We start from the raw sequence: 12,547 nt of genomic DNA on the forward strand, positions 1-12,547 counted from the left end.
AGCAGGAACCAAGTAGCACACACATGAATAGCTACCATCTGTAGTCTCCTTTTAGACTTAAATACTGATCCCCCTCCCCTCTGACAATAAGTTTTATCACCTCTATCCCTTACTTCCATGTGTCTGTCATTTAAGGCTAGTGATCTGGGGAGGATCAAATGTTTTGTTTTATCATCATGTTCCTAAAACTTTAGTATTTGATAAGATTCAGCATTATATATCCTAAAACATTCGGTCAGTCAAGGACTACAAAAATTAAAATTCAGTGTTGAGATTTCTTGGAACTATAATTGAGGAAATAACAGAGCTACCTGAGAGCATATTGGAACAGAAAAGTGAAAGGTCCAAAAGATAGGTAGATCTTGGGACAGCTGGTGATGGGGTAGTTAAGGCACTGGAATCCCATATAACCAACTCTAGTTGGAGTTCTGGACCTGGCGACTTGAAAATCATGTGGGACAAATGTTCATGTGTGCCAGGATCCTGAGAGGAGAATGGAGGGGAAGGGATTGTGGCATGGCCATCCTCTCAGGGAATGATGATGATCTCTCTCTCTCTCTCTCCAGCTAGCACACTCCCTATGGCAAAAGTGTTTTTTTTTTAAAGTTAACCTTTTTTATTTGATTGTCTTTGCATTTTGAAGAGAAAGTTGGTATTAGTTAAGTGTGGAATAACCACTATCACCTGAAGGGATTCCTAAAGACAGTATTTCCTCTTTCCACTCATGAACAACAGAAGCTCTTAAATGGGGAAACTAGACTTAATTTTTTAATTATAAACATAAGTTTAATTGTTGGTTCAGAAAAGTAGATTGCCTTTTTTACAAATCATTATTAAAAAAAAAAAAAGAAAGAAAACTTCTTATTTACCATGATATACCACATAAGATGCTGTGAATATGGTTGGGAAACCTAAAGGTAATTAAAGTGACATACAGAAAATAGAACGAAATCATTCACCAGAAGCTAAAACATAGAGGAATACTAGTTTTGCAAACAAAATATGGACTTTAGTATTAAAGAACAGATGTGGCAATATATATCTACCTATTTTTCTGATCATGAATTATGTAGAAAACTTGGAAGACATTAAAAAGAGTAGGGAAATAATATCTTGAGTGTTACAACCCAGAGAATATTCTCTGTAAATATTTAGTATATTTCCCCTTAGCCTTTTTTTCTAATTACAGAATTATAAACATTATTAAATAAGTATGATGTTTATATTTAATATCATCATTTCCCTTTACCATTAAATATGGCTTAAAAATACCTAAATAAGATACCATTAAATATGGTTTTAAAATACCTAAATTTGGGGGTTGTATCAGTGTATTTCAGTTTATTTAAACCTCACTAATTATTTTGGCTCTTTCCAACTTTTGTTTTACAGTTATAAAAGTATGGTAAATATTTGTACAGATCTTAGTGTTGTTTCTTATCTCCTTGGGGTCAATTTTTGGAAATGGGATCATTCAAAAAGTTTGATCTCTTGGGACCAGCAGTTAGCATAATGGCTATGTCGCTGGACTCCCATATGGTCACCCACGGTTCGAGTCCCAGACCTGGTGGCTTAAACTCACACCGGGCACATGTGCATGCATGCCCAAGATCCCGAGAGAAGAATGGAGGAGAAGGGATTGCGGCGTGGCCATCCCCTCTGGGGAGTGATTTCTCGCTTCCTGTCTGTCTCTCTGTCTCTCTCTGTCTTCCTGGCGAGTGCATGTGCCCTATAGCAAAAAAAAAAAAAAGTTTGATCTCTTGTTAGGCTCTGGATGTATATTGTTTCTTTGCAGTAAAGTTGGTATCACTTTGCCTTAACTGTGGATGACAGCTGCAGCTTCCCCAGCATTGATTATTTAGATCCAAATTACTGTTGCTTTCATCTGTATATCTTTTTTTGCTTCTTTATGATGGATATTTTCAAACTTAAACAAAAACAGTAAGTGTAATATAATGAATACCCCATCCTGCGACCAGCAGTTAGCATAATGGCTATGTCACTGGACTCCCATGTAGTCAACTGCGGTTCAAGTCCTAGACCCGGTGGCTTAAACTCATGCCAGGCATGTGTGCGTGCCCCAAATCCTAAGAGGAGAATGGAGGAGAAGGGATTGCGGTGTGGCCATCCCCCGGTGGGGTGATTTCTCACTTTCTGTCTCTGTCTCTCTGTCTGTCTGGCAGGCACACCTACCCCATAGCAAAACCTCTCCCAGAATAAAATACCCCATTCCCATAACCCAACTTCAAATAATTATCAGCATATTGCCAATGTTGTTTTATTACACATATCCCTTTTTTAGAAGTATTGAAATATTTTAAACATTTTTTTAATATTCTATCATTTCACCCGTAGTTCATGCTTTTTTTTTCTGTTGTACTTAACTAGCAGCTTCAGTCATTAAGTTCCAGGTATGTTTATACTTAAAAGTAGAGAAAAAGCCTTAAAGAAGACAAACTATTTGAAGAGCTGATACAATACATATACTAAAATTATATACTTTGTTCATACATAAGCTTCATAGCTATTTCTGGGTCCTTATTTCTCCTTATTTTAGGCATAACCTTAATAAACTTTATTATTGTAGTTTAACAAATACAAAAAAGGGAAGGTTATGAAAGACTGATGTACTTCTTAGACGCAGAAACGTGTCAATGGAACTGAGATATCAAAACACAAAGTAAATGACAACACATAGAACAAATGGTAATAGGACAAAAAGGAATTTAATTCACTGACAGACAGTACTGACTTAAAGTCCTTAAGAGCTTTCATTGCATTGTAGAACAAAATAATTCCGATAACACAGTGATGAAATTTATGACTGGTCAAGAAAAGTTTATAAACTACTTGAATGGGAATCCTGAAAGGCAACATCATGTGTTCATTTTTCACCTTTTTTTGTGATGACTGCCTTGTGTTGTATGGAATGTGGGTTGTTACAGTGAGGAGAGAGTGCCTAACAGGATGAGGATTATAGATCTCGGGACCAGCAGTTAGAGTAATGGCTGTGTCGCTGGACTCCCACGTAGTCGACCGTGGTTCGAGTCCTGGACCCGGTGACTTAAACTCACGCCGGGCGCGTGTGCGTGCGTGCCCAAGATCCCAAGAGGAAAATGGAGGAGAAGGGATTGTGGTGTGACCATCCCCCCTGGGGGGGTGATTTCTCGCTTTCTGTCTCTCTGTCTCTCTCTGTCTGGCGAGCACATGCGCCCTATAGCAAAAAAACTCTCAAAAAAAAAAGGATTATAGATCTCATAAGGTGGGGAGAAGAGCTTATAGCTTATGTCAGCTTCAAGGAGGTTTCAGGTTACTCCTTTGAGCTGTGCTTGCTGTTTCACTTTGCCTTTATGTCAGCAGGCAACAGTGAGGTTAGTACATTTTTTCATTTGTTTCATTTTTAAAAATTGATTAATTTGAATTATAGTTTGCCCTTTTTATCCTTCTCACACCTTGCTGATTTTATTTTAATCAGCACCATCAGTGTTCTCTGTGGGTGTAAAATTCATTGTCAACATGGATGGTCATTTCTTAGCAGCTAGGCTTCTGGAGACTTAGCACATAGTTTTAGGTCTCTGGCCTCCCTCTGAAGTTGCTAGTTGTTTATTTGATCATTGCTTTAAGTGGTGGAGTTTTCCATACTTTTGTTGATCCTCATCTAACTTTTTTCCTACCTTCTACATCTTGGGGTTTTTTTATGAGGTGTCCTTTGTTTGTTTAATTGTAAAATACATATAACAGAAAATTTGCCATTTTAACTGTTTTTAAATGTACAGTTCCATGGCATTGACTACATTTACATTGTTGCACTACCATCATCCACCATCCAATCACAAAATTCTTCATCTTGATGAAAACTGAAACTGTGTTGTAGATGTTAAGCAGCATCCCTGACTTTCTGCCTACTCGATGCCAGTAGTACATCTTTCCTCCTGCCCCTGACTTGTGACATCAAAAATACCTCCACACATTGCCAAAGATCCTGTTGGAGGCAAAATTGCCCCTTGCTGGGAGACATTTTCTGCCAAAACTCTGTAATGGTTGCCCATTTCACTAAGGGTAGATGCTGGATTCCAAGTCATTAAAGGCGTATATGCCTATATGACCACTCAATCCATTCTTGATCTCTTGACCTCATTTGCTTCTACTCTTCCATGCCCATCTAGTTACACTGTTGTCCATTCCTTAGATATAGTCAGCCCCAGAACAACCTTCCAGATTTCTGCGTGGTTGATTTTTTCACTTCCTTCAAGTTTCTACACACATTTCACTTTGTCAATGAAGCAGACCCTGATCTCTCTGTTTTATTCTCACAATATTCTGATCCCCCTTATCTTCTCTGCTTTTTTAGCGATTATCACTTTGAAACATGCTAAATTTTCCTGTTATTATGCATGCCTCCATAAATACATCACTCTAAAGTTTTTCTTCTTTGTTTTGTTCAAAAAGACATACTTTTTTAAATGAGCAAAGAGTGTAAAGTTAGAGCTAAACGAAGAAGGAAAGATAGGATCCACATGTTTACAGATTAAGAGAGAAGCAAAGTAAAGGGGAAACATAGCATAAATAAAAACCATAAGATATCGGTAGGTATAGGTCATTGTGAAGACAGGCTTTTTAGTATGCCAGCCTGATGGTAGTTAAGGGTTCAGAATTTGGTGCAGAAGGATACAGCTAAGAAGGTAAATTAAAACCAGATTAAATGACTGTAAACTATAATCCTATAGAAATGAGGAGATTCGCCTTTCAAAGTTTGTGAATCAGAGAGCAGTAAAGGTGATAATGGTATTATGACAGATACTGTGATTTGACCCACTCAGTATTCCAAACTGCTTCTAATGTCGTTTCCAAAAGGTTAGAGGCTAAAAGCCATAAGCAATTTCCAGATTCTCTTTTGCACAGTTGGAGATATGATTTTATTTCCACAAATCATGTACACTTGCCTGAGATTAACTTCAGAACTGAGTTAAATTGGGAAAAAGGCTATAAGGCATCCATTTTGCTGGAAGCAAGACATTGTAAACTCAGCATAATAAACAACGATGAAATTATTTCATCTTCTAGTCTCATGTACAGAGAGGTCATATCACACTGCAGTATGTAAGGATAGTTTAATAGTTTATTATTTATAATTTAAATCTGTCTGTACTTCAAATAGGTATATATTCCAGTATACCTAATACCTACCAAGCAACTGACCAAGCAGATACATATTTATATACAAAATTTGCTGTCCACACCTAATGAAACTTTTCCTTCCTAAAATTAGAATTTCCCTATAAATAAGCACTTCATGTTACAACTGTTTTCTATTTCCTGAGGCAAGGTATTACTGGCCATTTATTATGTTAATGATAGTTGCCATTAAATTTAAAGGGTAAGAGCCCTATGTTAGTGGAGGAATTCCTAATTTTGGAATATAATATTATATAGTCTTTTAGGCTTTCCTGTGTGTCCTTGTAATTCCAGTAAGTTCAAAAAGAATAAATACATCATTTAAAAAAACATATTCCCACAGTTTGAGTCCTCTTTTATGTTTTGTTTTTTGTTTTTATGTGTAATTTCTAAGCCTTAAAGCTATAGATTTGTTTCTTAACTGAGAGTTTATCTATGTGTGGTATTTATTCTCACTTGAAATGATCAGTTGTTAAAATTGTTCTGGTCATGGCATAGGAATTTCATACCTAAAATCCAAAGTATTATTGCTCTTTAGGACCCTCCCACCTCCCACTTAGTCTCTCTACACTTGTTTTCCCCTGCCCCCAGTCATTATATAGAAAAAGAAATTAATTCCTGAAACTGTAATGTCCAAACTAAAATCATTCCATCACTAAATGTCCATAACACATAGAATAAATACCTAATGCCCTAATTCATTGTTTGGATTATTTAGCTGATTTCATCAGTGTTTAAAGAATAATGTTGAGGGCTAATTGGTGGTATGGTGGTTAAAGTGACTGGATCCCTCATGATCAAGTGGGAAAATAGGCCAAGTGCCTGTTTGCCCAAAATCCTGAGAGGAGAGTAGAAGAGGAGGGATTGCTTCATGGCCATCCCCTGTGGGGGGAGATGATTTCTCACTTTCCCTCTCTCTCCTGTCTCTGTCTGTTTCTTCCTGGCAAGCCACATGCCCATGGCAAAAATCTAATATATATATATAATTGTTGTTGTTATTATTATTGTATTGAATTGTGCAACAGAAACAGCTGTTTGATGTTGTTCGATGCCAATTCATTTGCTACTAATTGAATTTAACAAATCCCTTTCATTTTGATTCTCTAAAATTCTTTAATTGACTTTTAATGACATAAAAATTCTTACTCCAACATATTTCAAAAGAACTGCTCATATTCTACAAAAGACATGTTTATTCTCATGTTCATATTGTAGGTTATTGAAGACAATGGTGTTCGAAGAGTTGTTGTGGTTCCTCAGGCACCAGAGTTTCATCCTGGTGGTCACACAGTCATCCATCGTTCTCCACATCCTCCTCTACCTGGTTTTATTCCTGTCCCAACAATGATGCCCCCTCCACCACGCCATATGTACTCACCAGTGACTGGAGCTGGAGACATGGCAACACAGTATATGCCACAGTATCCATCTTCACAAGTATATGGAGATGTAGGTAAGACATTGAAAAATATTCCTGAGTTTTTGGTTTTTGTTTTTACATTATAATTAAATAAGTTTATCTAACGTTTTTTATTTCTTATATTTAATTGTACATCTTTAAGGCTTACAATATGTTTTTTTTTTCAAAGCATTCATGTAGCATGTGGCAGTATCAAAGACTACCCTATGAATTGTTTTCAACAGAGACCTTTACATTGTTGTGTCTCTTAAATGCTTTTCCCTGATCCCCTCCCTCCTTCCCCCTATATATCCACACATTTACCACCCCCACACACACCCTGTCATACAGTCTCTGGTATCTGCACTTGCCATCTGTCCTAGTATATCTTTGAATCTTTCCATTTCTGCCAGAGTGCAAGACATTTGGTATATATTGAACAGGGAAATACAATGTCTTTCATAGTCTGGCTTATTTCATTTCGCATTAACTCCTCTAGATTCATCCACTTTGTATCAAATGACAGTCTCATTGTTCTTTAGGACTGAATATCCTGTAATGTGTATATTCCATGTGTTTCAATCCAGTCATCACTTTGGGCACTTAGGTTGATTCCATGTCTTAGCAATTGTGAATAGTCCTACAATAAACATGGTTGTGCACGTCTCTTTTCAGCTGAGTGATTTTCTGTACTGATTTTCTGTACTTCGGGTAAATATGAAGGAGTGGTATTATTGGGCCATATGGTAGTTCTATTTGTACATTCTTTCAGGACCCTCCTTCGTGGCCGTACTGATTTATTTTCCCACCAACAATGTAAGAGTGTTCTCTTTTCACCACAGCCTTGTCAGCACTTGCCATTCTTTTATGATCATAGCCATTTTGACTAGGATCAAGAGGTATCCCATTGTGGTTTTAATTTTCATATCCCTTATGATGAGAGAGATTGAACAATATTTTGTGGGGTTTTTTGGCCATTTGTATATCTTTTTCAGAGAGTTGTCTGTTCAGCTTATTTGTCCATGTTTTAATTGGATGATTTGGTTTGTTTTTGTTTTTTTTGGGTTTTTTTTTGATGGGTACTCTTCTTGAGTCCCTATATATTGTATATCAGTCCCTTATCTGAAACATAGTTTACAAATTTTTTCTCTCATTCCATGGTTTTCTCTTCACTCTTATTGTTTCTTTAACTGTATAGAAACTTTTTAACTTGATATAGTATTACTTTTCTATTTGTGGGATTTTTTTACCTGTGCTTTAGTGATCTTGTTTAAAGAATCTTTCCCACTCTAGTGTCTTCAGGCATTTCCCATGTTTTCCCAAAGTCGTTTTATAGTTTAAGGCTTTGAATTAGATCTTTGATCCATTTCAAGTTGACTTTTGTTAATGGTGAGAGATAGGGGTCCAGTTTCATTTATCTGCAAGTGGATATTCACTTCTTTTCTCCACTGGAGAAAAGAAGTGAATATCCTTTGTCAAATATCAGTTGGCTGTATGCCTTGAGGTTTATTTCTGGATTCATTATTCTGTCCCACTGGTCTGTGTGTCTCTTTTTGTGCTGGTACAATGCTGTTTTGATTATTAGAGCTTTGTGATGTATTTTAAGGTCAGGTAGTAAAATGACTCATCCTTTATTCTTTGTGCACAGTATTGCCTTGGTGATAAGGGGTCTTTTGTATTCCACACAAATTATTTGATTTTTTTTCCTATTTCTGTGAAGAATTTCAACAGTAACATAATTGGAATTAATTTGGGTAGATTTGACATTTCGATTATATTGATTCTTACAATCCAAGAACATAGAATGTATTTTCATTTTTTTTATACTGTACTCAATTTTTTTCCCAGTTTTTCATAGCTTTCCTTGTATAGGTCTTTCACCTCTTTATTTCGATTTATACCTATGTATTTTGTGTGTATATTTAGCTATGATATGTGAAATTGTTTTCTTCAATTCTGCCTTGGTCTGTTGGTATATAGCTTAAAAAAAACATACTATAGATTTCTGTATATTGATTTTGTATCCAGTTATTTAACTGAATTCATTTGTCCATTTGTCACTGCTAGGAGTTTTTTGTGGATTCGTTTAGATTTTCTGTGTATTTAATCGTGTCATCACCAAATAGAGACAGTTTAACTTCGTTCTTTCCTTTTCAGATGCCTTTTATTTTGCTCTCTTGTCTGATTATGTTGATGAGGACTTCCAATACTGTGTTGAAAAGGAGTGGAGAAAATAGAAAGCCTTGTCTTATTCCAGCTTCCAGTGGGAAAGCTTTCAGTTTTTCCCCTTTCAGCATAATGTTAGCTGTAGGTCTGTCATGGATGTCTTATTGTGTTGAGAAATGTTAACTTTGGGACCAGCAGTTAGCATAATGGCTATGTGACTGAACTCCCACGTAGTTGACCATGGTTCGAGTCCCGGACCCACTGAATGCGTTTGTGTGCATGCCCAAGATCCTGAGAGGAGAATGGAGGAGAAGGGATTGTGGTGTGGCCATCACCCCTGGGGGGTGATTTCTCACTTTCTATCTCTGTCTCTCTCTGTCTTTCTGGTGAGCGCACGAGCCCTATAGCAGAAAAAACCTCTCTAAAAAAAATTGTTAATTTCTATACCTATTTTGTTGAGAGTCTTTATCATAAAGAGATTGTATTTAATCAAGTATTTTTTCTGCACCAACTGATATGATCATATGGTTTTATCTTTCCTTCTGTTAATGTGATGTATTACATTTAATGTTTTGTATATGTCAAGTCATCCTTGCATCCCTGGAATAAAGCCTACTTGGTCCTGGTTTATAACCTTTTTAATTTACTTTTAGATTTGATTTGCTTTTATTATTTTTCTTTCATTTATTTATTTATTTTTACATTTTTTGACATTTACTTTACATATCAAAAAATTTTAGCTCATATTCCATAGTTCTTGACAGTTTAATAAACAACTCAAAATTTCAAAGTACTGAATTTTAAAGATAATGTTCAAAATATTTCTTATAATTTTGTATAATTTTGTGACTCTATAACAACAGAAACAGCGTGGTTTTAAATATTTTTGAGAAAATATTTACATGTCAACGACTTAAATTGTTGAAAAGCAAATGCCCAGCCTACTAGTCACACAAAAACCTTCTCAATTCAGCCCTGCCTACAAAGTATTCTGTGATATACTACCTGCTAGCAAAGATCAGTCTCTTTTTCTTCCTTCAAAGTCTTTCTCAAGATAATCCTCTGGTGTGGTTGCTGTTTTGTAATCTCTACTGGTTACAATGCTGGGCTGGAAAAGTCCAGGTTATTTTATGTTATAAATTCTTTTATATATCTTCTCTAATCCTCTCTGCCAGGCAGAGCTATTTATGGTGCCAGGCCATCTTTTTAAGAGCTTCTGTTAGCTTACTTGAGATCCACCTTAGTTCCATAATTTTCTGATTTTGATCTTCAGATATGACATTCCAATCAAAGTCTTGTCCAATAATGAGTATTTCCAATTTCTGATTTAATGCAACAGCATTATCAAACTTACACAAATAACCCTTCTACCACAAAATAAGAATACTCCCAAATATTTTCAATTCAAGAGGGGTCAGGGGAACCAGCAGTTAACCTAATGGCTATGTTGCTGGACTCCCATGTAGTCAACCGTGGTTTGAGTCCTAGACTCGGTGGCTTAAACTCACGCAGGGCGCGTGTGCATGCATGCCCAGGATCCCGAGAGGAGAATGGAGGAGAAGGGTTTGCAGTGTGGCCATCCTCCCTGGGGGGTGATTTCATGCTTTCTATCTCTCTGTTTCTCTCTGTCTGGCTGGCTCTGTCTGGCGAGTGCACATGCTCTATAGCAAAAACCTCCCCCCCCCCCAAAAAAAGAAAATTAAATAAAAAGGGGTCAGGGAGGAAGAAAAGTTTGTATTTCCATTTAAAGAAACTAACAAGAAAAATACTTTAACAAATTGCTGAACCTGTCAACAACTCAAAGTAAAATGTTTAAATTGGGAAAACAAAGAGTAGTAAAAAAAAAATCAGCAATGTTTTACTCAAAAGTCATAAAATTCTATTTCGCCAGTTCAGTCTTATGTTCAGATTCTCTGTTGAATATGCAGTGTTGCTGTGGTCCAATCTTTCCATTTAAATACTGGAAGTTAACATTCAGCATTGTTATTGATATTTCTTGTCCCTAGTGTTAAATTGATCATCTTCTTGGTTGCCTTTTGTGCTCTTATTTCTGTATGTGTCTTTAGTTTTCCTGGTTGGGCACTCCTTTTAGAACTTCTTGAAGAGTGAGTCTGCTACTGGCAAATTCTTTCAGGTCTGGTTTATCTGAGAATGTTTTTATTCTTTCTTTCCATATGAAAGATGATCTTGCTGAGTGTAGTATTCTTGGTTGAAACTGTTTTTCACTTAACACTTTGAATGTATGTTCCCATTCTTTTCTTACTCATATTGTTTCTGATGAGAGGTCTGAGGTTACCCTGATGGGATAACCTTTATAAGTAATCTAACATTTCTCTCTTGCTAATTTCAGTATCCTGTCTTTGTCTGTAGATTTGACCAGTCTGGCTATCATGTGCCTTGGAGAAGATCTTCTTGGGTTGATTCTGTAATTTTGTTGAGGATTTTTGCATCTGTACTCAGGGATATTGAATATCCATGCCACTGTTGAATCCTTTGTGTAGAGTTACTAAGTTATATAAGGGAAAAAAACAGAGTAACAGCAAAGGAGACAATAATTAGGAACCAGCAGAGGCGTAATGGTTACATCACTAGTCTCCCACATGATTGACCACTGTTCGAGTTCCGGGCGTGATGACATGAAACTCATATCTGTACTTGTACATGCATGTCTAAAATCCCAAGAGGAGAATGGAAGAGAAGGGATTGCAGCATGACCATCTCCTTTGGCGAAGAGGCGCAGGGGTTGGGGGCGTGGGGAGTATTTCTTGTTTTCTATCTGTCCCTGTCTTTCTGGAGAGTATATCCCCAATAGCAAAAATCTCTCTTTAAAAAATAGAAATAAAAAGGAAACAATAATTAGAGTGAAAACACAACTCTCAGAATGGGAGAAAATATTTGCAAATTATCCTCAGATAAGGAATATCCAGACTATATAGGGAACTCAAGCAGCTTGCCTATTAAAAAAAATTAATCCAATTTTCAGCTCTCCAGAGAAGATTTATAAATAGCCAAAAGGCATTTGAAAAAATGTTCAAAGTCTCTTGTACAACAGAAATACAAATTAAAACCACAATGAAATCCCATTTGACCCCCGTTAGAACGACTAGAATCAAAAAATAAAGAATGACAAGTGCTGGCAAAGCTATGGTGAAAATGGGAACCCTCTTACACTGTTGGTGGGAATGTACAGTAGTACAATCTCTGTGGAAAACAATATGAAGGTTCCTCAGAAACAAACAGAACTACCATATGACCTCGTAATCCCACTCCTTAGTATGTAAAAAAAAAAGGCAAAAAAAGCCATAACCTCTGTCCTCAGGGAATTGATAAATTACTGAGAAGAATAGACTACTACACACACACAATAATTATCTTATTCTTTCCTCATGGCTTTAAACACCACCAATGTACTGACAGCTCTTGATTGTGTATCTTTAGCTAAAACTTCCCCTCTGAGCACCAGACTTATGTTTCTAAGCGCCTTCTTGATGACTGAAGTTGGAAGTCTTGTGCATCTCACTAAGAGTGTTCCTAAAACCGGAATCTCAATGTTGAACCCCCAAACCCTGCTTTTTCCTGTCTTCATTTCAGTAGGTGGTACCACTAACCACTCATTTTGATCAAAAAAAGCTGCGCTATCTAATTTGTTTCCTCATTTTTCAATTCCCACTACAGTTGATATCAGTTTTATTTTTCAGAAGTTTTCCAAATTGATTTGCTTCTTCTCCATAGTTGCTCAGGTATAGTCCTCTATCAACTTTTGCCAGGACAACTGCAACAGCAGACTTCCATTTGATTTTTTGCTTC

At 36.5% G+C, this 12,547-nt stretch overlaps 1 protein-coding gene across 6 annotated transcripts in view; it reads left to right on the top strand.

Moving 5' to 3' along the window:
- Positions 1 to 12,547, top strand: part of FNDC3A (fibronectin type III domain containing 3A) — a 212,450-nt gene that overhangs the window by 134,247 nt on the left and 65,656 nt on the right. For all 6 annotated transcript variants that reach the window (XM_027771819.1, XM_027771818.1, XM_027771816.1 and 3 more), the window contains one exon: positions 6,391 to 6,628. In XM_027771819.1, the coding sequence (XP_027627620.1) occupies positions 6,391 to 6,628 (238 nt within the window). The remainder of the gene's footprint in view (positions 1 to 6,390; positions 6,629 to 12,547) is intronic.

The sequence above is a fragment of the Tupaia chinensis genome, unplaced genomic scaffold (assembly GCF_000334495.1).
Source record: "Tupaia chinensis unplaced genomic scaffold, TupChi_1.0 Scaffold000037_17, whole genome shotgun sequence".
NCBI classification, from domain to species: Eukaryota; Metazoa; Chordata; class Mammalia; order Scandentia; family Tupaiidae; genus Tupaia; species Tupaia belangeri.